The sequence below is a fragment of the Gobio gobio genome (genome assembly GCF_949357685.1).
Source record: "Gobio gobio genome assembly, chromosome: 2".
NCBI classification, from domain to species: Eukaryota; Metazoa; Chordata; class Actinopteri; order Cypriniformes; family Gobionidae; genus Gobio; species Gobio gobio.
In genome coordinates this window covers 65,406,464-65,432,773 of record NC_137098.1, presented here as the reverse complement: position 1 = coordinate 65,432,773, position 26,310 = coordinate 65,406,464, and the positions used below count along the sequence as shown (strand labels likewise).

At 43.3% G+C, this 26,310-nt stretch overlaps 1 protein-coding gene and 1 long non-coding RNA gene across 5 annotated transcripts; one reads left to right on the top strand and one right to left on the bottom strand.

The window, feature by feature from the left end:
* The first annotated feature begins 2,462 nt into the window (after positions 1 to 2,462).
* LOC307122811 (uncharacterized protein) lies at positions 2,463 to 16,303 on the top strand. Its single transcript, XM_079811035.1, has 2 exons — positions 2,463 to 7,044; positions 14,733 to 16,303. The coding sequence occupies exons 1-2, from the start codon at positions 5,986 to 5,988 to the stop codon at positions 14,868 to 14,870; spliced, it is 1,197 nt and encodes a 398-aa protein (XP_079667161.1). The 5' UTR covers positions 2,463 to 5,985; the 3' UTR covers positions 14,871 to 16,303.
* Positions 12,917 to 24,733, bottom strand: LOC307122821. 4 transcript variants are annotated; one of them, XR_013816096.1, is made up of 8 exons: positions 24,671 to 24,733; positions 21,616 to 21,681; positions 20,516 to 20,621; positions 20,391 to 20,428; positions 20,137 to 20,295; positions 19,841 to 19,933; positions 19,558 to 19,755; positions 12,917 to 19,429 (listed from the first exon to the last, which is right to left on the bottom strand). It is a non-coding gene; the product is annotated as an uncharacterized lncRNA (long non-coding RNA). The 4 variants fall into 4 exon arrangements; XR_013816097.1 differs by having other exon boundaries at positions 19,841 to 20,226; positions 20,344 to 20,621; positions 24,671 to 24,732; XR_013816099.1 differs by lacking the exon at positions 24,671 to 24,733 and having other exon boundaries at positions 19,841 to 20,226; positions 20,344 to 20,428.
* Between the last annotated feature and the right edge of the window lie 1,577 nt (positions 24,734 to 26,310).

Here is a 26,310-nt window from a genome sequence, read left to right as displayed (position 1 = left end):
ACCTCTGAAAACGTTTGGTAGTTCACCTGCAGTGCAGAGGTCTTCTGTGATCCGTGGCTCCTTCATGAGAGAAGGGTACAAAAAATGGGATGAAATGTTGGAAGTTTTTAACAATCTCGTGTGTTGAAGGATGTAGCATGTATAATAGTTTGTAAAAAAGTTTTGAAATTCAATTTCCCTCATGTCTATATTTGTGACAAATCATACCCTGACACAAATCAAATTAATTAACCATTTTCAGTTCAAAATGTATACAGAAATCAAAGGCAAGCTTTTCACACTGAGCTTATCGTCGTTCTAAAGACACTTTTAATCCCGGGTGAAGTAACATTTCACACTTTTATATTGACGTGCATTTGACAGTCACTGAAACACTGTGCATTCTATATAAATAATAAATTCAGCGTTGGAGAGGAAAAACGTAAAATGCTGACAGAAAACGCAACAATTGCAGTGAAGAAGAGACCATTTTAATTATTTTATAATCTGAAATGTCCATTCAGGATAAACTTGTAATACTCCTCATGCAAATCTTGAGCATTTATGTAAACATATTGTGTGCGGTGTTCGTCCAATCAGTGACACTGACACTGCAGATAAGGATGTTATCCCATGGTTTAGTAAAGTACAGTGTGGAACGGCAGTGTATGAATACCTAGGATTAATTGTTCATCTCAGGTTAATGATGATCAGTGTGAAACGTGAAGCAAGATAACCCAGGATTCTGTATACCTGGGGTTTACTATTTCAAGTGTGAAAAGCCCTCATGTTTTTTATCCTAATGAAGAGAAGCTCTTATTTTAACAAAAATGTCTTACCATTAACATGAATATCCCACAGTCAATAGAGCTGACCAACTGTTGTGGAACAGTCTAAAACAATAGAACATTATTAAGTTATTCCTGGAAAAGATGTGACAGATATAACAACACACTATCTGTATAAGTAGCTTATGTCTTTATGAGAGCCTTTTAAAACTAACCTTGTTTTTGATCAGCTTCCATTGTCCTGTGCTGGGGTGAGTCTGCTTATCAATTTACTGCAACAAAATCAAACCGAAATATATTATATATAATGTAACCATAAAAATTGTACAAGAGAGCCAAGTTTAATTTTTCTCAAGCAAAAATTACCACTTCAACCACTGCAAATTCAGAATATAAAAGAAACTTTCAGAACATCATCCAAAATGAACAATATCTATAATTGGCAATACATTTAACATGTTTGGTTGTGTATTTAATTTGATTTTAAAAGGACATATTCAGACACATTAAATATAGTTTGTATTTTGTTAGGTTAAGCACATTGTGCTTATATATAAATATATCTACTTGAAACTTTGAAGATGAGATTACATTTTTGACCAAATCATGCAACCAACTAATTCCAAAAGGATAACTAATAAATAGTATTTATTGGCACTGTATATAAACAAATAACTCAAAACATTCATACCTTCATGGACAGTTGCTTTTTGAAGTGAATTTGAAGGTGTGCATTCAACTAGTGCCATCTGGTCAGTTTAAAACCCCTGGGCAGTAAAAACTGTTGCAGAATGTCTTGCATTGATGAAAATTAAGTAAAGCTGAGTATCTCCAAATCGCAATATGCCTCTATAAATAAGAAAAAAAATCCACATAAAACACATTGGTCATTATCAGAAAAGGTATTTAAATAAAAAATACAGCGCCAACAACAAAGTAAACTCACAAACAATGAATATGTAACTTAAAGCAAGACCATATCAACAGACGCGAGAGACATCGTAAAGCTCGTTTAAAAAAAGATTAAAGCCACGTGCTGTATAAAGTGTTAATACAACAACGATGGATCAAACAAATAAACACAAATAAACTTGATAGATTAAAATCACAACACAAAACCAACTGTTTACCGTGTTCTCTTCTTCCGCCATGCCGATTGTTTAGTTTTCGTTAACTCCGCCCACTTCCAATCTGAGGCTGCTACTCCGCCCACTTCCGGCATGAGACTGAGGCGCGGCGCTGTTGTCCTCAGACTGCTCTGAGTGACGTATATGGGTTCTGCGGTTCTGCAGTTGGTTAATATTGCTTTCTTCAGTGTCGGACGCTGAGCAAAGCCTGCTTGATATTGTCCCAGGTTTGAAAAACTGTCCGTGGTGAAATGGGCAGAGCAAACTAACAACTTTGAATTAAATTGTTGCGGTATCCGATTATAAATAAACATCAACCATGCCTGTTGACATGTTTTTTATTTGTGGGAAGAGTATGAAACGTCTTCACATCCCCTGCACAGCCTGGAACATAACATTTGTTTCCATGATCTGCCATGTTCGCTAACCTCGCGAGATGCTTGTTTACCTGCAGAGATGATGCGGCTGCGCAGTTCCGCCTGACCGAGAACGTGCTGGCATATGCAAATGTTGGGGGGCGTACATATTAATGATCCCATCACTTGCATCACTGCTGGTGTTATGTTGAGATTTGCCTATTTTTCCGTGGTGTTTTTCACAAACGAGATTTACATATGAAGGAGGAGGCAATGGTGTTTGAGACTCAATGTATGTGATTTACATGTACTGAACTCTTGTTATAACTATGGCAAGGTTCATTCAATTTTTCATTCTAGGGCACCTTTAAAAAATGCGATGAAAAATGCAGGAAAATGCGGGATATTTATGCAATTTTATGCGATGAAATTGCAGGAACTTGCAAAAACTGCGGTTTGATGAAAAAGAGAAAAAAAGCACTACATCACAGAAAGTGCTGGGAATATTTAAGTTCCCATCTTGTTTTATTGAAGACCTTAATAAACACATGGCTCAAATTTACAAAACATTGAGTCAAACAAGTTCTGTAGCTTTACAAAAGGAATATGCTACAACTTCTGAAAAATGAATAAATAACTTCCTGTTTTACAGAGGTAGCTATACAAAACAGACATTTGAGTGCTTTCAATGCACAAAGTGCAATCTCTTAAAGGGTTAGTTCATCCAAAAATGTAAATTCTGTCATTAATGACGTCCCCTCATGTCGTTGGACACCCGTAAGACCTCCGTTCATCTCTAAATAACGACTTATATAGTGATGACCGATTTCAAAACACAGCATCATGATGCTATGAATCAGTGAGTCGATTCATGATTCGGATCGCGTGTCAAACTGCTGAAATACGTGACTTTGGCGATCCGAACCACTGAATCGACTCATTGATTCATAACGCTTCAAAACTTCATGATGCTGTGTTTTGAAATCGGTCAACACCGGGAAACTTTTGCGCGGTCTTTTGCTGTTATTTTTGTTGGCAAATGGGAGTTAGCGCTTCATCATGGTTTCACCAATATCTATGGTTTCTCCACGGGGGTTTGCAGCTTTTCGATGATGTTCACGTCAGGTAATTACGTCACTTCAAAACGTTCCCATGGCAATAGGCGGAAATGGCGGCTCTTGTGTGAAGTAAACAAACATTTTTCAGCTTTCTGCTAATATATATATGACTTTTTTTGCAACGAAAATGCGGGGATTATGAAATCATGCTAGCCCCGCATATTTTGCACACGGAAATAGGCAATTTATGCAGCGAAAGTGCGGCGTATTTGAAAAAATGCGGCCCCCGCATAAATATGCGGACTTTGGCTGATTATGCGTTAAATCACGCGATCGCATAATCGCGTTTTTCTGGAGGGACTGCTATGGGATATTCTGTTTTTAAACCCCAGCTTGTCATATATGCAAATAATTCGCTCCCCAGACTGGTCTTGAATTTGATGGCTCCAAGACGTGTTCCTGCTCCGTTCCCCCACAGGGACAGTGAAGTGAAACACTCGCCAGGCTGGAACCTGTACTCTTGATACTGTCTGGAACTTTCTCCAAAGGTTTCACTTCTGCCATCTGAAAGCCAAACCTTGACAGCCTTCACCTGCCATCCTCCCACCCAGACCCTGATCTTCTCTAAACTGACACCGTCATTCGCACCAAGAAATGAGAATGGAGAACCTCCGCATCCACCAATTCGCTCTAGAGTTGTTGGGTAGGACATCTTTGTGTTAAATCAATCTGAAAATAAAATCCCAGATCAGAATTAGCTTCAGCTATATGCTTTGTAGCGTGGCCACATAAGGGGAAGCATATTTATAGTAGATCAACTAATAAGAGTGATTAGTTGGTCATTTTGTTTTAAATGCTTTCTCCTGTGTTCTGTATTTCTCCCTAACATGGCTGTGTTATTGAGCTTTATCTCCTGTCTTGCGAGATTCGTTCCGGGCGAGACGGAGTGTCACGTGATAACACGTCACCCAAACAGGAACTGAGGGGGTGTTTTTAAATATATATTACCGGCAAACCGGCGATCGGGAGCGCGCTCATTCATTCACGATATCGTATCGGATTACCTGGGTTTTTTGCTGGCTGATTTTTGGAGCATTGATTGCCGATCTTCTGTGGAGTATAGCCGTTTCCTTGGACTGTGGATTGGTCACTTTAAACAGCTGGACAACACACAGATACTGCTCATGGAATTGTCAACATTGCCGGTGATAAGGATCTGACTCTGTAAATAGTACACGCTGGACTTAGAGACTTATGCACCCGCTCACACACACCCACACACACACACACATTCCCGATTGTGCAATTGTTTTTCTGGGTATAATATGTTGTCTTGTAAATACACTGGTGATTTTGGCTATACGATCTGATGTCTCGTGTTTACACTCCTCCATTATTTTGATTTATCTAAAAGGAACGAGTGTTCTCATTAAATAGTGTAAACTCCACATAGCTGTGTAGTGGAGTGTTACATATTGGTGGCCCATACGGCGACGTTCTGTTTCTTCTTTGATTTTTTTTTTTATTATTGTAGAAGTCTGTAAATATGGAGGAAGAGACAAATGTAAATGCTGAAAATGTTACACCAGCTGTTATTGACATTGATCACGTACATGAAGCTAATAAATCTGGAGAGACGCAGTGCAGATTTTACTGCAGGCCCGTTTGTCACTAGATGCAATCCAACTGGGGAAATAACATCTATGCTTAGCTCATTGTATATTTCTGATGATGAGGATGATAGCTGTGTAGTGAATGTAAACGTGGTACAAAGAATGCAAACAGAGATTGAGGGGCTCAAAATGGATTTATTGGCTCTTATTTCAAAAGTTACATCAGTTGAACAGGATTATAAGCACTCGGCTGACAGTGCACTTAATAGGGAAACTAGTTTCAGGGAGGCAGTGGACAAAGCAGAGTTAGAGGATTATTTCCGTCACTTACTGGAAAAGTTGGAGAGTGCTGTGGCTGATTGTTTCCTGAGAAGAAATGAAAGATGGGAAAATAAGTTGAAAAAATTACGTTTCACCAGTACCCCTTCTCTCTCTAGATTACAGCCATATAGGGCTGTCAAAATGGCTGAAAAGCTAAATTCGAAATTCTTTCTTAAATATAATACATTTTATTTATATCCATCTCAATCTCCAAAGCCCTGATTGTCTTGTTCTGCACTGCTCTGTGTCTGACTGAATATGCCGTCGCCCATTTTCTCTCTGACTCCGAGTCCTCACTGTTCCCTTTCGTTCAGTCACTACGACGTACGTTAGTGACTAACGAATGGGGGTTTCGCTTAGAAGCCTATCATCGGGCATATAGAAAACGCCCAATGGCGTGCCAATGCCATGGGGCATGCGGAATTTGCATACGTAACTCCGCCTCACCGCGTGAGTATATAAGGAAGTACGTGGCAATATCACATTATGTTTCTGCTTTCGGAGCCAAGAGTACCTCCTCTTCACTCCTCACAAGCCTTCTGAGACTCTGTCAGCTTCTTCGAGACGAGCAGCTTTCCAGTCGGTGTTGGTGTTACGGCGCGTTCCAGTGATCACATACTTCCTGCCTGCTGATCTGCGCAGTGGTCCGTCTGACAGCTGGTGTGTGCTTCCCTGGGCGCTTCGGCATCGACTGCGAGGCTTCCTCTCATAAAAGAGCTTGCACGTGACGCGTCCTTTTCAGGATGTCTCGTCCGTGCACTTCTGGGTGCGGTGGATTTCTCTCGTCCTCTGATGGGCACGAGCGCTGCGTGACGTGTTTGGGCTTTCAGCATGCTCAGGCAGCGCTTGTGGATGACTCATGTTTCCACTGCGGGAACATGACCATCTCTGTGTTACGGTCGAAACTCCGTGAGCTTTGCGCTGATGCCGGAGCGAGAGTCCCCTCTGCCACACCCCAATCTGCGGTCTCTAAGCGAGGCTGCATTTTGGCTGGTGGCCAGGGTGATCTGAGGGTGATGGTGTGGAATGATGCGCCGACGCTCATGCCTCGGCCCACACCCCCCTCTCAAGCACCTGACCCGCCCCGTGTTCAGGCGTCTACATCGGGGCTGGCTCATGCTGTCCCGAATGTGGCATTTGGCGCGACGGAGGATGAAGAAATGTCCATCGCCGCATCACAAGGTGGGCTGGAGTCATCCGAGGATGATGATTCGGCTGTGCTGCCGCCTTCGGGCGTTGTAGCATTGCCCGAGTTGGACCCGGAATTGACAGCCATGTTATCTCGGGCCGCCGCAGCGCTTGGGTTGGAGTGGAACCCTCCGCCCCGACCTGAGCGTTCGCGGTTGGATGATTGGTTTTTGGGGGAGCGTCCGGACACCCGTTCGGCCACTCCTCCAATACCTTTCTTCCCCGAGGTACATGAAGAGATCGCGCGGTCCTGGAGGAACCCGTTGTCTTCCCGCGACCGTTTGGCGAGCTCTTCCGCCTTCTCCACCCTTGATGGAGCTGTGGCTAAAGGGTACCCCCCGGTCGAACGCTCTGTTGCGATGCAACTGTGTCCACAGAGTGCTTCGACCTGGCGCGGTGATCCTAAGCCTCCCTCCAAGGCCTGTAGGTTTTCGTCGTCCCTGGTGGCGAAGACCTATAGAGCTGCGGGGCAGGCCGCCGCTTCGCTGCATGCCATGGCAACTCTTCAGGCCTACCAGGCCAAGTTGCTGTGCGACATGCACGAGGGAGGAGCTGACCCAGGACTCAGCAATGAGTTGTGTGCCGCCACCGACCTCGCTCTCCGGGCGACGAAGGTGTAGCGGCCCTTGGCGTCGAAGAATGAGGCAGAGAGTTTCTGACGGGTGCTCTTGTTTTATTTTTACTCAGATGCAATAAACTTCATAGCTGAAGTGTTCATGGTCTCAATTCTTTGTTGCAAATTCTCTCTCTTTGCACCATAACAATAGCATCACAGCACATGGCACCGTAAAACTACAAGAAAACAAAATAACAAAAGAAACAAACATTTAAAGTAAAAATTCATAAACAAACTTAACCAACATTCACTACACATTTAACATTGTTCAAATTAATCAAATCTTACCAAAGAAATACATGAAACAAACTTAACATACCTCGCTCTGCTTGCCAAAGGGACACAAAAGTTTGAACCATTTTTCCCCGAGTTGATGTTAGCTCGAGAACAAACGTGCACTGCCATTGCTTAGTTTCCTGTTTACTTATACACGTTAGTGCTCCCTCTAGTGGTAGCGCAAAGCGAAGCAAATTAAAGGGGAAGGTCATTACACTCCCACCAAATCATGTTACAATAAACACAAACCCAAACATGATTTTAAATTCCAAAACCCTTTTCAACAAAAAAAAAATTACATAACACAAATAAAAATAAATATATAAATCCTTGTGCTAACCTTTGTTTAATGCAAGAGAATCGCCTGCACTAATGAATCATTCACTCTCAAGTAGAACTACTAGTTTTTGAATTGGTCGCTCAATGACTGAAGATTTAGAGTGATGCCCTAACTTAGACTTTAGTTTTCGTTCTCCTGTTTGAACTTTAACTCGCCGTACTAAGCCATCGCTGCCTTGAATGACCTCAACAACTCGACCTAACTGCCAGTGATTCCTTGGCAACATGTCATCTTTGATGATGACTATGTCATTCACCTTGAGATTACGTCGGGGTACATGCCACTTCTGTCGTGTGGAAATATTCAGGAGATACTCTCTTTTCCATCGACTCCAGAACTGTTCGATTAAGTACTGGACTCTACGCCACCTTTTTGTGGCATACATGTCTTCCTTCACAAATTTTCCAGGAGGAGGAAGAGCGGCCTTGGATTTCATTAAGATAAGATGGTTTGGTGTTAAGGGTTCCAGTGACTTAGGGTCGTTTATTCCATCTACAGTTAATGGTCGACTATTAACAACAGCCATCGCTTCATAAAACAATGTTCGAAGGGAGGAGTCATCAAGTCTGCCTGGGCATTGAGAAAGTGTAGCATTCAGTACATTTCGCACAGTCCTAATTTGGCGTTCCCAGACACCACCCGAGTGACTAGCTGACGCAGCGTTGAAGATGAACTCACACTGATTTTCAGAAAGAAATGATTCCAGTCTCTTAACCTCACATTCTTTAAGAGCTTCACGAAGCTCATTTCTCGCTCCCACAAAATTTGTACCACAATCACAGTAAAGTTGACGTACAGCTCCACGGAGGCTGATGAAACACCTTAGAGCATTAATGAACATGTCTGTCGACAGATCCTCCAGCATTTCGATATGGACAGCTCGTGAAGAAAGGCAAGTGAACAGAAAACCATACCTTTTACACTCCTTTCGACTCTTCTTTATGATAAATGGACCAAAGCAGTCCATACCAGTGTAACAGAAAGGAGCAGAAGCTTCAGTGCGTTCTTTTGGAAGCTCAGCCATTTGCTGCTCCTCTACTGGCCGTCTGAGCTTTCTACATTGCACACATTTGTAGATCAACTTAGCTATGGATTTACTGCCGCCGATAACCCAAAATCCATTTGCTCTGAGCTCCATGAGTGTTTGATAGCTTCCTTGATGACAAATTTTGGCATGGTAGTGTGTCAAAATGAGTTTAGTGACATGGCTATCTTTTGGCAAAATGACTGGATACTTGACCTCTTCACTGAGAGAAGACTGGTTTAACCTTCCTCCAACCCGAAGAAGACCTCCCTTCAACACCGGATTGAGATTGAAAAGCGAATTTGATCTCTGAAGAATGTGTCCTCCCTGAATTGCTCTGAACTCTTGGGGAAAAGCCTGTTGTTGAATGAGCTTAATGACAACCTCAGATGCCCTTTCATATTCTTCCACAGTCACAACGCCCTTAAGACCTTTATGTCTTGTGGCTAGCCTTTTTATTCTAGCAATGACATTAATGAGGGTTCTCCAGGAAGAAAATTGACTGAATCGTTCAAGAAAGTCCGCACTAACACCTCCTTTGGTCGCAAAGGCTTGAACTAGTCTGACCTCAGGGTCTCCTACAAGTAGAGTATTTGAAGGGTTAGGAGTTGGACAAACATCTTGTTTCCACAGGAATGTGGGTGCTGACAGCCAGTTTGTTGAGGATATATCTGAGACAAGAAGACCTCTAGAGACGTGATCCGCAGGATTTTCAGCTGTATTAACATAATACCACCGGGTTGGACTTGTGGTTTCCCTGATTAGCTGGACACGATTTGCAACAAACACATGAAATCTTCTGGCTTCATTGTTAACATATGCTAGTACAACCTGTGAGTCAGTCCAAAAGAACTCTTGATCGATCTTCATTTCCAGTTCAGCCTTTAACATAACACTCATTCTGGCAGAAACTACGGCAGCGGACAATTCCAATCTCGGAATACTTTTGATCTTTGTTGGTGCAACTCGAGCTTTCGCCATTACAAGACTACAGTATACTTCGTCTTTATCATTCTTGAATCGAAGATAAGAACATGCACCATACCCTATGTTGCTAGCATCCGAGAAATGGTGCAGTTCTGTCCAGATGATGTTACTAAAAGATGGTGGATGATAGCATCGTTGTATGCTGAAATCTTTCAAGTCCTGAAAACTACCTTTCCACTCCTCCCACCGTAGGAATAAGTCATCAGGAAGAGGATCATCCCATCCAACATTTCTACGGCACAGCTCCTGTAAAATACATTTTCCTTTCAGAAGAAAAGGCGCGACAAACCCAATAGGGTCGAACAGAGAAGCAACAATGGACAGAATACCCCGACGTGTTGAAGGCTGGTCTCTCAGTTTGATATCAAAACTAAATGTGTCATCTTTCGTAGACCACTGAATTCCAAGAACATATCCTGTTACTTCAGGATTCAGGTTAAGCGGTTCGTTAGTCATTGCCCACTCTGAAGAATCCACACAATGTAGAACTTCTTTCTCATTTGAATTAAACTTATGAAGGCGTAACCCTCCATGCTTGCACAAGGTTTGAGCCTTGGCAATTAACTCTTTCGCTTCCTGGATCAGTGGGACTGAAATCAAGCCGTCATCAACATAGAAGTTCTTCTTCACGAATGACGAAGCTGTGGGATACTCAGATTTATACTGCTCCGCTAGATATTTAAGACCAAAGTTGGCACATCCCGGAGATGAAGCAGCGCCGAAAAGATGTACAGTCATTCTATATTCTTGAGGTTCTTCTTCCAAATCTCCATTCTCCCACCAGAAGAATCTCAAGTAATTTCTTTCCTCAGGAGGAACATGGAATTGATGGAACATCTTTTCGATATCGCATGTAACAGCAACAGCTTCCCTCCGGAACCGGCAAAGTACTCCCACCATAGAATTGATTAAGTCTGGACCAGTGAGGAGAGTGTCATTAAGAGAAATACCACAAAACTTTGCAGAGCAGTCAAATACCACCCTCAACTTGTCTGGCTTATGAGGGTGGTAAACACCGTGATGTGGTATATACCACGCTGTTTCTCCATCACATATTCTAGGAGCCAACTCGGCATCTCCCTTGCTGAACATTTCCTCCATGAATGCCTTATACTTATCATAATACTGTTGGTTTGACTTCAGCTTCTTCTTTAAGTGCTGTAAACGTACCAGAGCAAGCTTCTTATTATTAGGTAGTGAAGGAGGGCTGCTGCTCTTAAAGGGAAGGGGCAGTTGAAAATGTCCATTTTCTTTATGTTTGATGTTATCACTAAGAATGCGTATAAAACGGACATCTTCCTGGGACACATATTTGTCCTCATAACTCCTTTCATTGAAGTCTGACTCCAATACCTTTAAGACATCATTAGCTGATGGAACTGACATTTCTTTCGCAGAGACTCGATGCACGAAACTTTGACTTCCTTGTCTGTCCAGATGGGGATTACAAAGGCCTATGATGCTCCAACCCAGCTCTGTTTTCTGTGCAAAAGGCTCGTTTTCATTGCCGATGATGACCTCTAAGGGAGCCAACGCTGAAGGACAATCATAGCCAATCAACAATCCTATATCACAGCTCTGAAGTGGTGACAACTCATTGGCTATGTGCTTGAGGTGAGGCCATTGCAATGCAGTTTTTCTGGTTGGAATATAAGCTTTATCCACAGGAATGAAGTCACATGTATAGGCTTGCTGAACTTTGATGCATTTTCCCCCTTGGAATCCTCGAACTTGCAGCCCACTAACCTTCTTACTTGCCGTGACTGTATCTGTGGTCGTCATAGTACTAAGTCTCAGCTTCACTGCTTGACTGCTTACTTGGAGCTCATCAAGAAAATCTTTAAAAATAAAAGTTGTGTCACTCTGTGTATCCAGTAAAGCATAAGTAAGTATCTCATTATGTGGCTCCTCAACTGTTGAAATAAAGACCGGAACAATGCTCGAGGTAGCAGACTCGCGTTGTGTTACTGCATGAGACATAACCCTTTGAACTTCTTGACTTGTGTGGACTGTTGTAGGAGTGAAATCCATTCTTGATACCTTCAGAGACCCTTTGTCTTCATGCAAACAGGTAGGATGGCGCAAGCCACATGTGCCACAAATATGTCGTCTTTTGCAGTCCTTAGAAATATGGCCCTTTCTGAGACATCCAAAACAAAGATGGTTCTCACGAATAAAAGACCTTTTGTCATCCATGGGCTTTTCTGCAAAGGTCGGACATTTAACAATGCTGTGAGCTTCGCTCTTACAAACAGAACATGTTATCTTGAATTCTAGCCTTGGTGAATCTTTAACTTGAACCTTTGTGTTGAAGGCTTTGGCTCTTTTGGGAAATCTCTCATCTGGAACCTTGAAACTCATTAGAAGTGGAGAGGTGAAAGGACAGCAAGCCATCTTGGACTCTTTCTGCAAGAACTCTGCAAATCGCTTAAAGCCTGGAAACTCACCAGTCGCGTCCAGCTCTTCGACCACAATTTTGTTCCATTTGCGTACAATCCACTCTGGTAATTTCTTGAGTAGTTTGTAATTTTCCTCACAGTCATTCAAAATAGCCAAACCTTTAACATATGGAATAGCTTCAACACAGCCTTGTAGAAAGTCAGTGAACTCTCGTAAAGAAAGAGGATCATTTACTCCCACCTTAGGCCACCGCATGAGTTTTTCTCGAAAAGCTCTCTGAACAATGAATGGATTTCCATACCTCTCCTCAAGGACCTTCCAGGCACCCTGATATGCATCTGCAGAATTTCTGTAAAAGAAACCTTCCACAGCTTTACGAGCTTCTCCAGCAACATAGGTTTTCAAGTAGAACATCTTCTCACTTGATGGAATTAACTTATGGTCAATAAGTGCTGTAAAAGACATTTTCCAATCAATGAACTTCAAGGGATCCCCAGTGAAAGTCGTTGGCTCTGGAACAGGTAATCGACTTATGCTTAGGGAGTTTGCTAACACTTGAGCTAAGTTCTCAGTCTCTTGAGTTGTCTTTACCTTATGAAGCACTTGTTGAGAATGGAATGACTTTACCTCAGAATTCAGCTGGGATTTATTATCGGCCTCTCCCCATTCAGCCTGAGTTGCATCTCCTCTCTCCTCCTCATCTTCAAGATCGCTCTCACAATTGTTGTAGGCATTGACTCGAGCTGCGGCTACCTTAACTTCCTTTTTTGCTTGTAGCATCTTCAACTTTGTCCTTTCTGCCTCAAGTCTTAGGTGCATCTCTTTTCCCTTCTGTTTCACCTCTGCTTGCATTCTTGCTTCGTTCAGCTCCCAGTCTTTCTCCATCTTAAGTAATCGGGCCTGCTGATCGTGAATTTCTTGCATAGCCTTTACTTGCTCTACTTTTGCTGCGAGGTCTGCTTCTGCATCAGCTCGCTTACTGGAAGCTTTGGAGGAGGATTCTGATGTCGTTAATAGGCAATCTGAAGTCTGTGATAATTCTGAGGTTATAGTATCTGTATTGGTGTAACCAAAGATAGATTCATACTCGTCTTTATTTAATATCTGCCTTACTCTTTCTTTCACGACTTCCCTTTTATGGATTTCATCAACAGTTTCTATTCGTTTGCTCACCAAATCACTGATTTCTGCAGTCAAAGTGGCACATACATCTACTCTTTTGACAATCTCAGGCGTTGTAGTCTGATTACGCAGTAAGGGAGCATAATGCTGGGTAACTATATCGTGTCTACTTTGAATGTCCTTTAAAATTTGTTCAAGCTCTTCACCTGTGCATAAAGCTTTCAGTTTAGACCTAGTTTCCTTAGCTGTCTGCTTCCAGAAGTCATAAGCCTTGTTAAAAGCTTTCTCATGCTTCTTTGCCTCCTGTTTATGCATTTCTAGGCCTTTCTCTGTACGATTTCTTTTTCGAGAACTTGATCTTGATCTAACCGGTTGCATTCCTGCAGAAATGTTTAAATCTTTATCAGGAACTGGTTTTTGACTTGCCTGTGCTACCGCTTGTTCAACGGTGTCTTCCATTTTGTCTGTCTACAAACTTAGAGCAATAATTTACTCATATCAGACATCTATATTGACACTCAAATAATTTAGCAAACAGGAACAGTCAAATCGTATATGCAACACAATTATAAATTGACATTCAACCCTTTACACTTATTTTGTTAGGCATCCCACAAAATATAAACCCAGCATTAACTATGGCAGTCAATACTTGTAAGACGAATACTCAAAATCCATAACTTCCACTTCATCAATAATCACCCTTCATTTATAAACTTACTACAAAATCAGTTTTTTTGTTTTTTTTGTTTTTTGCAAGCCACAAAATCTCAAAAAGTTTCACTAAAAATCACAATTTTTTTTTTTTTTCATGAGTCCGTAACAACAATGTTCGTTTGCAATTACCTTCAGTCTTTCGTGAATAAAAGCATTCCAAGTTGACTGTGTAATGTTGTAGTCCTTACGTGGAAACAGTCTCTTGCTGTTGCGACGCACACGACAGTGAATCGATGAAGGCTTTGTTTGCAGCGTCGGACCCCACTCATGCGAAGAAACAGCAGCCACGCGATGCAAACGCCATGTGAAGCAGCGAGTTTTACTGTAGCGGCCCTTGGCGTCGAAGAATGAGGCAGAGAGTTTCTGACGGGTGCTCTTGTTTTATTTTTACTCAGATGCAATAAACTTCATAGCTGAAGTGTTCATGGTCTCAATTCTTTGTTGCAAATTCTCTCTCTTTGCACCATAACAATAGCATCACAGCACATGGCACCGTAAAACTACAAGAAAACAAAATAACAAAAGAAACAAACATTTAAAGTAAAAATTCATAAACAAACTTAACCAACATTCACTACACATTTAACATTGTTCAAATTAATCAAATCTTACCAAAGAAATACATGAAACAAACTTAACATACCTCGCTCTGCTTGCCAAAGGGACACAAAAGTTTGAACCATTTTTCCCCGAGTTGATGTTAGCTCGAGAACAAACGTGCACTGCCATTGCTTAGTTTCCTGTTTACTTATACACGTTAGTGCTCCCTCTAGTGGTAGCGCAAAGCGAAGCAAATTAAAGGGGAAGGTCATTACAGAAGGTGAGCGCACGGTCCCTGGGTCAGGTGATGTCCACAAATGTGGTCCAGGAGCGACACCTATGGCTCACCCTGGCCGATATGCGGGACGCCGAGCGAACACTTTGCCCAACAGTTCTCGGCCGCTCAGAAGCAGACTGAGGCTATAAAACATATACTGCCCCGGCGGTCCGCAGTTGCCGAGGATGCCCTCCTGCGGTTCCCTCAACCTCTGCGGCCTCCACCCGGGCCGCGCAGAGGTAGCCGCAGGAAGGCGTCCCAGTCCGCTCCAGCCCCGCAGCCCACGAAGAAACGCCAGGCTAAGCGGCGCTCCTAACGCAGACAGCTCAGGGATGGGCAGTTCTTTCCAGGAGACGGCAGCAGGGCCGCTCCTTCCCCCGGTGGAGGGCCGGGGGAGAATCTTTTGTTCAGCTGCTGGCCCCCGGATCAGCAGCACCCTAATGTGGTTAAGGAAAGAACTGACAATCCCATCCCTGAGCACCCAGAGATCGGTGATGACGGTGCGCGCCACCCCCGGGTCCCGCCACTCGCATCCCTCTCTGTAGCCAGCCTCCCCTCAGAGCAGACCCCAGTGGAACGTGCGTCCTTCCCTGGTCTCCTCTGTCGGGACGCAGTCTTTAACCATGCCCCCACACCGAGACGCCCAACAGCCTCCCTTGTCCGGGCCGGTAACGCTGCCTCGCTGCCCCACCCTGGGTACGTCTGTGCTCCGTATGACCCCGTTGGTACACTCCTTGGGACCCTGGCCTCAGCTTCCGGGACTGTCGCGCGGACCATCAGGCTCGGCTACGCGATTCAGTTCGCTCCGCTATACCAAGATCGGGGCCAACGCTCCCGTCATGCGTGCGAAGATTGCCACCCTGCTGTCGAAGGGTGCGATCGAGCCTGTCCCTCCAGCCGAAATTAAGTCGGGGTTCTACAGCCCCTACTTCATTGTACCCAAGAAAACTGGTGGGTTACGGCCAATCCTGGACCTTTGCATCTTGAACAAAACCCTGCACAGGCTTCCGTTCAAGATGTTGACTGCGAAACGCCTTTTCGAATGCGTTCGTCCGGCGATTGGTTTGCAGCGATCGACCTGAAGGACGCCTACTTCCATGTCTCCATCCTTCCTCGACACAGACCGTTCCTACGGTTTGCTTTCGAGGGGCGGGCATATCAGTACGCGGTCCTCCCATTCGGGCTATCTCTGTCCCCTCGCGTCTTTACGAAGATTGCCGAGGCAGCCCTTGCGCCCCTTCGGCAGCCCTTGCGCCCCTTCGGCAGCACGGGGTTCGCATCCTGAATTACCTCGACGACTGGCTCATACTGGGCCACTCTCGGGAGCAGGTGTGCGGACACAGAGATCGGGTGCTCCATCACCTAGCCCGTCTGGGCCTTCAGGTCAACTGGGAGAAGAGCAAACTCTGCCCAGCGCAGAGGATCTCTTTTCTCTTTGCCATGTGCGCGCAGCTTTCGAGCGAGCTCGCGCAGTCTCTGCTGACTTGCCTCCGTCTAATCGAGAGCAAGAGTTCGGTTCCACTGAAACTATTTCAGAGGCTCCTGGGGCATATGGCATCTGCAGCCGCAGTGACTTCATATGCTTCATGTGCTTCATATGAGACCGCTTCAGCACTGGCTTCGCGATCGAGTCCCGTGGTGGGCATGGCAGTCTGGCACGCTCCTGGTACAAGTGACTCAGGCCTGCCTACAGACACTCACCCCGTGGTCGAACCTCAGTTTTCTACGGGCCGGTGTGCCCTTAGAACGAGTTGTCGTATCGACAGATGCCTCTGCCACGGGTTGGGGTGCCATGTGCAATGGACAAGCAGCCGCGGGCTCCTGGACAGGACCCCAGCGCCTCCTGCATGTCAATTGCCTCAAGTTACTGGCAGTACGGTTCGCCCTGCACCGCTTCCGGGCGTTGCTGAAGGGCCAACATGTGCTTGTCAGGACAGACAAGCACAGACAAAGACAAACTGATATACAACATCACCATAATCAAGGACAGGGAGAAAAGTAGCAGAGACTAATTTCTTTTTTACATTAAAAGAGAAGCAAAACTTGTTCCTGAAATAAAACCCAAGCTTGATTTTCAATTTATTCTTCAGTTGAGTGATATGAGAACTAAAAGATAGGGCATCATCAACTATCAACGTTCGGGGTGCGAGCACACTCAACAAGGAGTGTTGCTTCATCCTGGGCGCTGGCTCAAGGTGCCTCGCTGACAGACATTTGTAGAGCTGCGGGCTGGGCGACACCTAACACGTTCGCTAGATTTTATAGCCTCCGTGTAGAGCCGGTATCTTCCCGCATCCTCGCCCCCCGGGGCCAGTAGCGCTAAGTACCCGTTCTAGTGTCGGCTTGCAACGCCACTCCCGCCCGCTGGGCCGGATACGTGCGTCCATTTTTCTCCAGTTGTGTTCCCCGGAAACGGCTAACCCTGTCGAGTTCCTCCGTCACCCCTGCGGTGCCAGACGTTGCGGCCGTCTGGCGCCAGGCCTGCACCCGTATGCTTGTGGAACGTGTGTGTAGGCTGGGTTCCATATGTTGCGGTCCCCTAACGGCTACCCCATATGTGTATTCTTCCACGGTACCCGCTGCCTACTCGGCTAGCCCCGTGTCTTTCCCTCGACAGAGCCCGCTCTGTCATCTCTGGGATGTGTTCTTCCCCCCCCCTGGGATCAGGTTGGGTCCACCCCAGAGACTTCCATAGTTGCACTACCCTGCTAGGTTAGTCCTGATGCGTTTTTCCACCTCTCCTTCCATGAAGGATGTGGCTCCGCAGCGTACCATCTCCCGAGACGGGCACGCTTTCCCAGCGTTATCCAATAGTCACGCTGAGTGGGTCTTGCAGGAACAGCAAGTGACTGTCCTTCCCTGCCGGGAGCCCTGACTCCCACTCCAACTTAGGAGTGGTCCAGCGAGCTCAGGCAGGGCGCTGGAAGGGCCAGCATCCCTGGCGTTTTGGTAGAGATCCCAATTCGTCGGTCAGTTCCGACGTACGTCGAACGTGACCGACTGAAAGGGAACGTCTCGGTTACGTATGTAACCCTCGTTCCCTGAAGGAGGGAACGGAGACGTACGTCCCGTCGCCAGGTGCTGTGCTTCAGCTGAAGGCCGAGCCACCTATCTCGGCTCCTCAGTTGAAAACGGTATGCGGCACTTCCACTTCCGTATTTATACCCGCGGCGCGGGGTGGTGCGTGGAATGCGTGATCCGCATGCCAATTTTCATTGGCTCGTTTCTAATACACTCGAAGTAGATTGGTCTCTGAGAACAGATCCCAATTCGTCGGTCAGTTCCGACGTACGTCTCAGGGAACGAGGGTTACATACGTAACCGAGACGATTTTATTATAAGTAAGACAAGTCCAGTGTTGATTTGAGAGGCTAAATTGATCAAACATGCGGTTAACTCACTGTCAGCCGCTGGCCACTTGGTCATTACTTTAAAAAACCTAAAACTTTAATTTAACAAACAAAAAAATGCTTTAAACATTTTTCTAAATTAACTTAAAGAAACTAAACGAAATATAACTTTGACATTAAAAACAAAACTGAACTATTTTAATGGCTGCAACGATGGGTAGGCCTAATAGGGAGGATAAAAAATAAAATAAAAAAATCACGGGACTCGGGTCGATAATTTTGGTAAGCTGTAGGGCTGTCAAAATTGCTCAAAAACGACATTCGAATATTCCCTCTAAAAAAACCTTGAATATTCGAACATCTGGTTGCGCATTTTGTCAATGATGCGCATTACGTCAATAACAGGACAAATTAATACAAAGAGACATAACTACTTGTATAGATAGTCTATTTAAGTTTAAACATATTTGACAACGTATTACCTACACACAAACAATTAAATCAACTAATGACCAAGACCGCAGACCTCTCTCTCGCCCTCACCCTCATGCTCTCTGCACATAACGGTTTAAATAAACAAACACATTTTGAGAGCTGATCAAGAGTTTTGTGCAAGAAATTTAAGGTAGCGACTCTTGTCCCAAAAATAGCAGGCTTCATTCAGTGATTGAAACAAATATTAATTGAAGTTTTACAGCATATTGAACGCTCCGAGCGAGCTGTGCTGTGGTAAACATGGAACTTTTCCTTGACATGAAACGGTAAATAATCAAACCAGTGGAAGCAGTGCATTTATCCTTTATTCATGCAATATCTATTCAGTCAGTACCTCAGTTCCATTGCTTGACAGAACTCCCTGAAGCCTGCCCCATCCACCACACTGATCGGTCTCATGTCCTTACAAATGAACGAAATTAGGTCGAATTGGTCCAGTTTGCACATACAAATTAATTGCTTATATTTACAAAATGAGCATACAAAAGCATAAACAAGCTCGTTTAATAAAGAAAAGTTCACGAAACTAAGTGAAAACTCACGAAAGTGTTTAGTGAAATCTAAATGATGGATCCTACAGGTTCTGTGTGGACTATAGGAGGCTCAACAGTAAGACCATTGCCGTAATTTACCAATGACCACATGCCGCTTATTCACGACATCCTGGAATCACTGGATGGCGCCACCTGGTTCAGCACACTGAATTTGCAGTCAGGATATTGGCAGGTGGATATGGAGGAAGGCAGCAAATAAAAAACAGCCTTCATCACCAACCAGGGGCTATTCCAATTCCGATCCATGCCATATGGGCTCCGGAATGCCGCAGCCACATTCCAGAGGCTTATGGAGAAGGTTCTGGCAGAATTGAGAGGAAAATTCTGTTTTGTGTACATAGATGATATTATCATCCATTCCCGATCATTAGAGGAACACACAAAACACCTGAAATCCATAATGCAAAGACTGGAAAAGGCATCTCTTACCCTTAACATGAAGAAGTGTCACTTCTTTAAAAGACAGTTGAAGTTCCTCTGCCACATAGTCTCAGTGAAAGGAGTGGAGGTTGACTCTGAAAAGTCGTTGGCCCAGTATCCTCCTCCCAAAGACCTCAAAGCTCTCCAACGCTTCCTGGGATTAGCAGGCTGATACCACAAATTCATTCCCCATTTTGCTGACATCACCTGAAAAAGAAGGGAGTAAAATGGGACTGGACTTCTGAGTGTCAAGCAAGCATGGATACCCTCAAACAAGTGCTACAAGACCCACCGGTATTGATGCAGCCAGACCTTAACCAATCTTTCCAGGTGTATACGGACGCCAGTGATGTAGATTTAGGAGCCATTATCACCCAGCAAACACCTGAAGGGGAAAGAGTAATAGCTTATGCTTCCAGGACATTACGAGGAGCAGAACTAAATTACTCCACCTCTGAAAAAGAGTGTCTGGCCGTGGTTTGGGCAGTGGAAAAATGGAGGCATTGAAGGGAGTCAGTTTGACATTTACAGCGATCATGCTGCTTTAACATGGGCCTTCAATAGCCCCAAGACCTCCTCTCGACTGACCCGATGGACTCGTAGGTTGCAGCAGTTAAATTTCCAAGTACATCATAGGAAGGGATGTCTCAACCTGGGGCCAGATGCCTTGTCTAGAGTCTGTGAAGGTGAGGAGAGGGAAGATGCACACTGTATGACCAACGACGACGAGGTGCTCCTCAGACATACCTAGCAGAAATATTGTTAGAACAAAGTACTGACAGTACATTGGCTCACCTGAAGTCAGACCCCAAAGTCAGGAAGGTACAAGACCAACAGATTACCTTCGAGGTCCAACAGGGGGTGTTGTATCGTCGGGTACCTGTAAAGAACAATGGCGACAAATTCCAATTGGTTGTTCCTCAGGCATTAATTACCGGCTTTCTACATTACTTTCATGACAACCCACTAGGAGGACATCTGGGTCGACTAAAAACTCTGCTGAGGCTCTTGGAGGTGGCTTGGTGGCCGACTGTCCGCAAAGACATCTGGCAGTACGTCAAGGGTTGCGATATCTGTCAAAAATATAAACATGACAATGTCATATCATCATATCATATCATAAAAATAAATTCTCTGCTAAGCTAGCGCCCAAGTGGGAGGGACCGGCTGAAATAATGAAAAAAATGGGGCCAATAAATTACACTGTTCATGGGTTGACACACTTAAAACAGACATTGTAAATGTGGTGGGTGAGGGGGGGGGGGGGGGGGGGGGTCTATGTAGCATGGCCACATAAGGGGAAGCATATTTATAGTAGATCAACTAATAAGAATTTTGTTTTAAATGCTTTCTCCTGTGTTCTGTATTTCTCCCTAACATGGCTGTGTTATTGAGCTTTATCTCCCGTCTCGCGAGATTCGTTCTGGGCAAGACGGAGTGTCACGTGATGACACGTCACCCAAACAGGAACTGAGGGGGTGTTTTTAAATATATATTACCAGCATCGTATCGGATTACCTGGGTTTTTTGCTGGCTGATTTTTGGCTGGACAACACACAGATACTGCTCATGGAATTGTCAACATTGCCGGTGATACGGATCTGACTCTGTAAATAGTACACGCTGGACTTAGAGACTTATGCACCCACTCACACACATTCACGATTGTGCAATTGTTATTCTGGGTATAATATGTTGTCTTGTGTTTTACACTCCTCCATTATTTTGATTTATCTAAAAGGAACGAGTGTTCTCATTAAACAGTGTAAACTCCACATAGCTGTGTGGTGGAGTGTTACAGCTTTATTGCAGTTTTTCCCAACCCAGTTTCTGGAGACACAACAACAATACACGTTGGATTTCTTTCTTAAATGAGCCATCCATTTCAAGTTTTGGAGTATCTACTATCGGTCACGAGCAGAGGCGTAGCAAGCTTTTCAAAAGTGTCGGGGATGGATGTGGTTTGTTTGTTAACAATAAAAACGATGAATACAATGACAGAAGGGTACAAAAGGTATAACATACAACATATATAAACATACATATTATATATGTATTTATACATACCTCAGTTTTTTTAACCACGGTGTTCGGTTGGGTTCTGATGTCTAGTCACATCAGTTTTTTGCTATTCTATTCTTAGGCGACAGGAAAAGATAGAGGTTAAGAAGAAAAAAAAAATACTATTTTTTTTTTTTACTTAAGACTTGAAAAACTTTACTTAAACTTTACTTTAAAAAACCTTGTACACATTCCTAGTGTATTGTATAATATAAAATAAATATATATAAAGATTTACATTGGCAGTTCAGAGCTGTACAGCAGCATTTAAGTAAGAAATTGAATGAATAAATGTAAAAATAAAACAACAGACTTCACTATAAAATATACATTGATTCTTATTAAAGCTACTGTATTAAAGTTTTTCAGTCAAGAGCAGAGAGTGCTTTTCTATGTCTTTTGTTGTTTTATTAACATTAAAGGGATAGTTCACTCAAAAATTAGAATTTTGTCATCAATTACTTGCGCTCAACTTGTTTTAAACCTGAATAAAGTTATTTCTTATGTTGGACATAAAACATATTTTGAAGAATTGGAAACCAAACAGTTGCTGGTCCCCATAGTAGGAAATAATATGGAAGTCAATTAACTGTCTGGTATTCAACTGTCTGTGTTCAACAGAAGAAATTAATACAGGTCTGGAACAACATTAGAATTATTATTAGAACAAATTATTAGAATTTTGGAGGTGAACTGTCCCTTTAAGGACAGCATGTTCACCAGGCTGCGCTGCTGTCAATTTAAGACTTGCACGCATCTAATTTTCAGACACACATGAATTTACTTTAACTTTACACATAACCTAGTGTGTTTATGTTAACCATGTGTGTATTTGACAGTATTAGCACTGTAAAGACTACTCCAGTAATCACGTGTTTGACAGGCTTTTAGTGTGCGCGCTCAGCGCGTTAAAACGGTGCATAAGCACGCAAATCAATGTTAAACCGGCAAGGCTTTAAAACACATGCAAATAATTAACTTTCGTGATTGTGAATAACTATAGTGTTCCGTGAGCATAACTCTCTGACACCAGCATTGCAAGCGTGGCTAGCACTGTGTATAGTGATTGGATATTTGCTCATATTAGCGCGTAGACTCACAGGCACACTGCAAAACAAACAAACAAAAAACACAATTCACAAGTGCGTATTGAACCTTCAATGCCGTACGGAACGGTTCAATATTATAATGAGAATTGTGGCATCCCTAAGGTGTTTGTACGAAACCCTCTCACCGAGAAAAGTGTGGGTGTTGAACCCTCTCAACGGGAAAAGTGTGGGTGTTTCCCCCACGGGTGCGACGCCCCTGGTCACGAGACACACGAGAGCCAATGACATTTTACAATGAAATCTGACGTAATGGCACAATTGGTCATGAGACATACGAGAGCCAATGCAATTTCACTATCAAAGCTGACGTAATGTTTCTTCAGTCGGCAATTTGTAAAAGTTTTTATTTTTTATTTTTGCATGATCTTCGGCAGATGGAGACGCTGACCGCTTTTGGGGATTTTCTTCATACAAATCAATCGTTTGGCCTCTGAACACTTGGAATATTTTTATGATTAATAATAAATCTGTAATCAATAAACTGTGCCTGCAGTCGCATCTGCCTGTTATATCCTGTGTTTTATTTCATAATACACAAATGGGTAGGTTTAAGGATGGGTTGGGTTATATGTTGGCTGGCTATCACCAGACCAAACTCAATCTTTTAAGATTGAACATTAGTCTGGGGAGTCCGTTCTGTATTTTCTACTGCACAAGAGGCATGATCAACAGGCATAGTTCAAATGATTCTGTACGAAATTGGATAGTCCTTCAGCCAATCAGACCAACGATCCATCGCTTCTCTTTCCGTCATTGTGTTAAACCAGCCAATAGCGTGCCAGTTGGATAAGATGGTTTCTGATTGGTCCCCGCAAATTTATAACAGAAGCAGGATAGAAATATGTTCAGGTTTCCAGCCTGAGCTGCAGGGCGAAATCTAATCGCCAGCCGATCGGGCTGGGTTTACCCAGTCTAGGTTATATGTTCAAACATGTTGAATCGGCGTTGGCGCTTGTCAGTCAGTCGGGCCATCAGATCGTTCTGATTGGCTGTTCTGCTAGCAAACCAGTGCACGAGAAAAAAAAGGGGTGAGCGAGATTATGAAGTGCGTTTTGTTTATACAGGGTAGCTCTTCCGGTTTCCTGCTTTGAATAACGAAAACAGACTACTGCCACCAGCTGGTAAGAAAAGCTATTTACTCTTACGCAGGCGCAGAACGGACGCGCTACTTGGCCATCGGATGTCAAGTGTCTGCTTGGTGTGTCAGGCCAACTTTGGACCCAGACGCTGCCGATGTGAGCCAACTCAGCAGTCTGCTTTCGTTGCCACAAGTTGTTCGGCGTCGGTTTGGTGTGTTCCTAGCTTATGATGCCAAAGGTTTCTCACTGAAATCAATGGAGCACCCTGCGCATCAGAAAACGATGCTGAGGGGTCCTGACCAAGCGTCAATATTTGACGAGTTGAGAGTGAAAACGTGTTGACCTAATGCCATGCATTGGGGTCTGTTAAAATTCAATGGGTTCAGGAGAGTCAAGAGAGATGCAGCGTACCACTGGTAACATACTGTTATATCAGAAAAACTAGTGATTTGTACACTTTTTAATATAAAATATCACATTTTGTAATATTTGCATTGCTTTATTTTTGTAATATGGATTATTTTCTCATACGATTTTTTGAACAGGCACGGTCTCCCTTGCGTTCGCAAAGGAAATGCCCATGATCCAGATTTATAATTCTTTTCTAAAATCTAGCCCCAAACATTTCCTTAAACATACCCATATCATTTTAAACCTAACTTTAAAATACTTACATTTTTCATTTAAAACAACCAAAAGACAAACAAACTGTCGGAATGCTGTTGCTAGACAACCAATGAAAGACAACGGGTAAATTTTGGCCTATGCACGCAAGACACAGTGATAGAAAATCATTTTGGATAATCTCATGCAAAGTATTGAAAAACTCTTAGCTATCTACATCTTAAGTCAAGTGCCTAAAAGTGTACTCACACGGATGACTGCAGTCTGAAATTCTTCTCAAGAGCTGCTCGTCTGGTCAAAAATGGAAAAGTGAGATGTGTTTGGTCAGGCTGCTGCTTAAATAGAGCTCCAAAGGGGACAGGCAGTACCTAAAACACACCCTGAGTCCGTGTAATCAGCTCCCCCCACAATTACTCCACTACATTTCTATCAAGGCCCTCGAAGTAGAAAGTCATAGCCACTTTGAAAGACAATGGATGATTTGTTTTCTTCTTTAAAACGTGATTCAAACTTTAGGATCATAAAGTTCAATGATTTCCAAGTATTTTTTGAACACTAATCAATTGATGGCAAAATATAAGGCGGCAGTTCCCATACGCAGTGAGCACAACCATAGTCATACTGAGAAGTTAACATTCAGAAGAGCAGACGTGGATAAGTCTGAAAAAGTGAAAGACGACATGAAAGTGCACACAAAAAGCTGCCTCTCAGACACCAGACCACAAGTACTGAATTTTAGTCTATTGAATCTACTAAAATTGTATTACAGTTAACAGGGGCGTGTCCAGGATTTTATATTTGGGGTGGCAAAGGGGGTGCAAGAGCAGAATGAGGGGTGACAACTTCCTGTACATGTAAAAAAAATAATTATACTGGTAATGAGGGACATATGCTTATTTTAATGAATTGAACAGTACATTCTGAACTATCAGCCATTTCAACTGAAAGATGAAGGCTATAATGTTAACGTTGGATGAGAAATCTTTAAAGTATAATCGTTTTTCTCTGTTTTTAGCATTGTGTGTGAAAGTAGGCTATGTTTGTTAGTGTGTGTGTGTGAGTGAGTGAGTGTGAGAGTGAGAGTGCTAGCCGCGTTTCCATTACAGATTTGCCCAAAACTTTTGCGATATTTTGTAAAAGTCGATAAAAAAATATTGCGAAATGACAGTGTTTCCATTAACTGATGTTATGCAACTAAAAAAAATGTTTTCCTCTCGTGAGAAGTCATTCCAAAAATGATGCTACATCCCAGCCACCGCACGCCATTATTATTAATGGAAAGAGACGTGTGTGTGTTATCCAAGCACTGACGGCAAGGAAAGCACCTCGCTCATTACCATAAAGTTGACCTGATTTCAACTCTCCTCCACGCCCAAATCTTCCAAGACGTGCCGCGCATATGAGGTGTTATGATAAACTGTGGCATTTTATATTCTGTTGTTTTTTATGAGTTTAATACAGAACTCATCTTCTGTCCAAACATACCATCATCTGTAAAGAATGATCGACTTTTACATACGCCAGGTTATTGTGACGCATTGCCACATACAGAGACGAGCAAAATGTTTGAATTTGCATGGTGGTAACTCAAAGTTTTTTTACCACTTTTTTACCACTGGCTCGGAATTTTGTTTGTTGAAAATATAAACTGAATTTAGAAATGCTTTTGAAATGAAAATATCTTTTCAAAATATATTTTTGAAATGAAGACAGCGTTTGGAGTGCAAAATAATCTGTTCCCTGAGTCACGGCCTTTGCTGTTATTGTGAGGGTACACAAATAACAGTTTACTGTTTATTATAATTATATCTTGCACTTATCTGCTAAAAATTACGGAGTATTGTGAGTTGTGTCCGCTGGAATAACGAAAAAATCCATCAAAAGGTGGC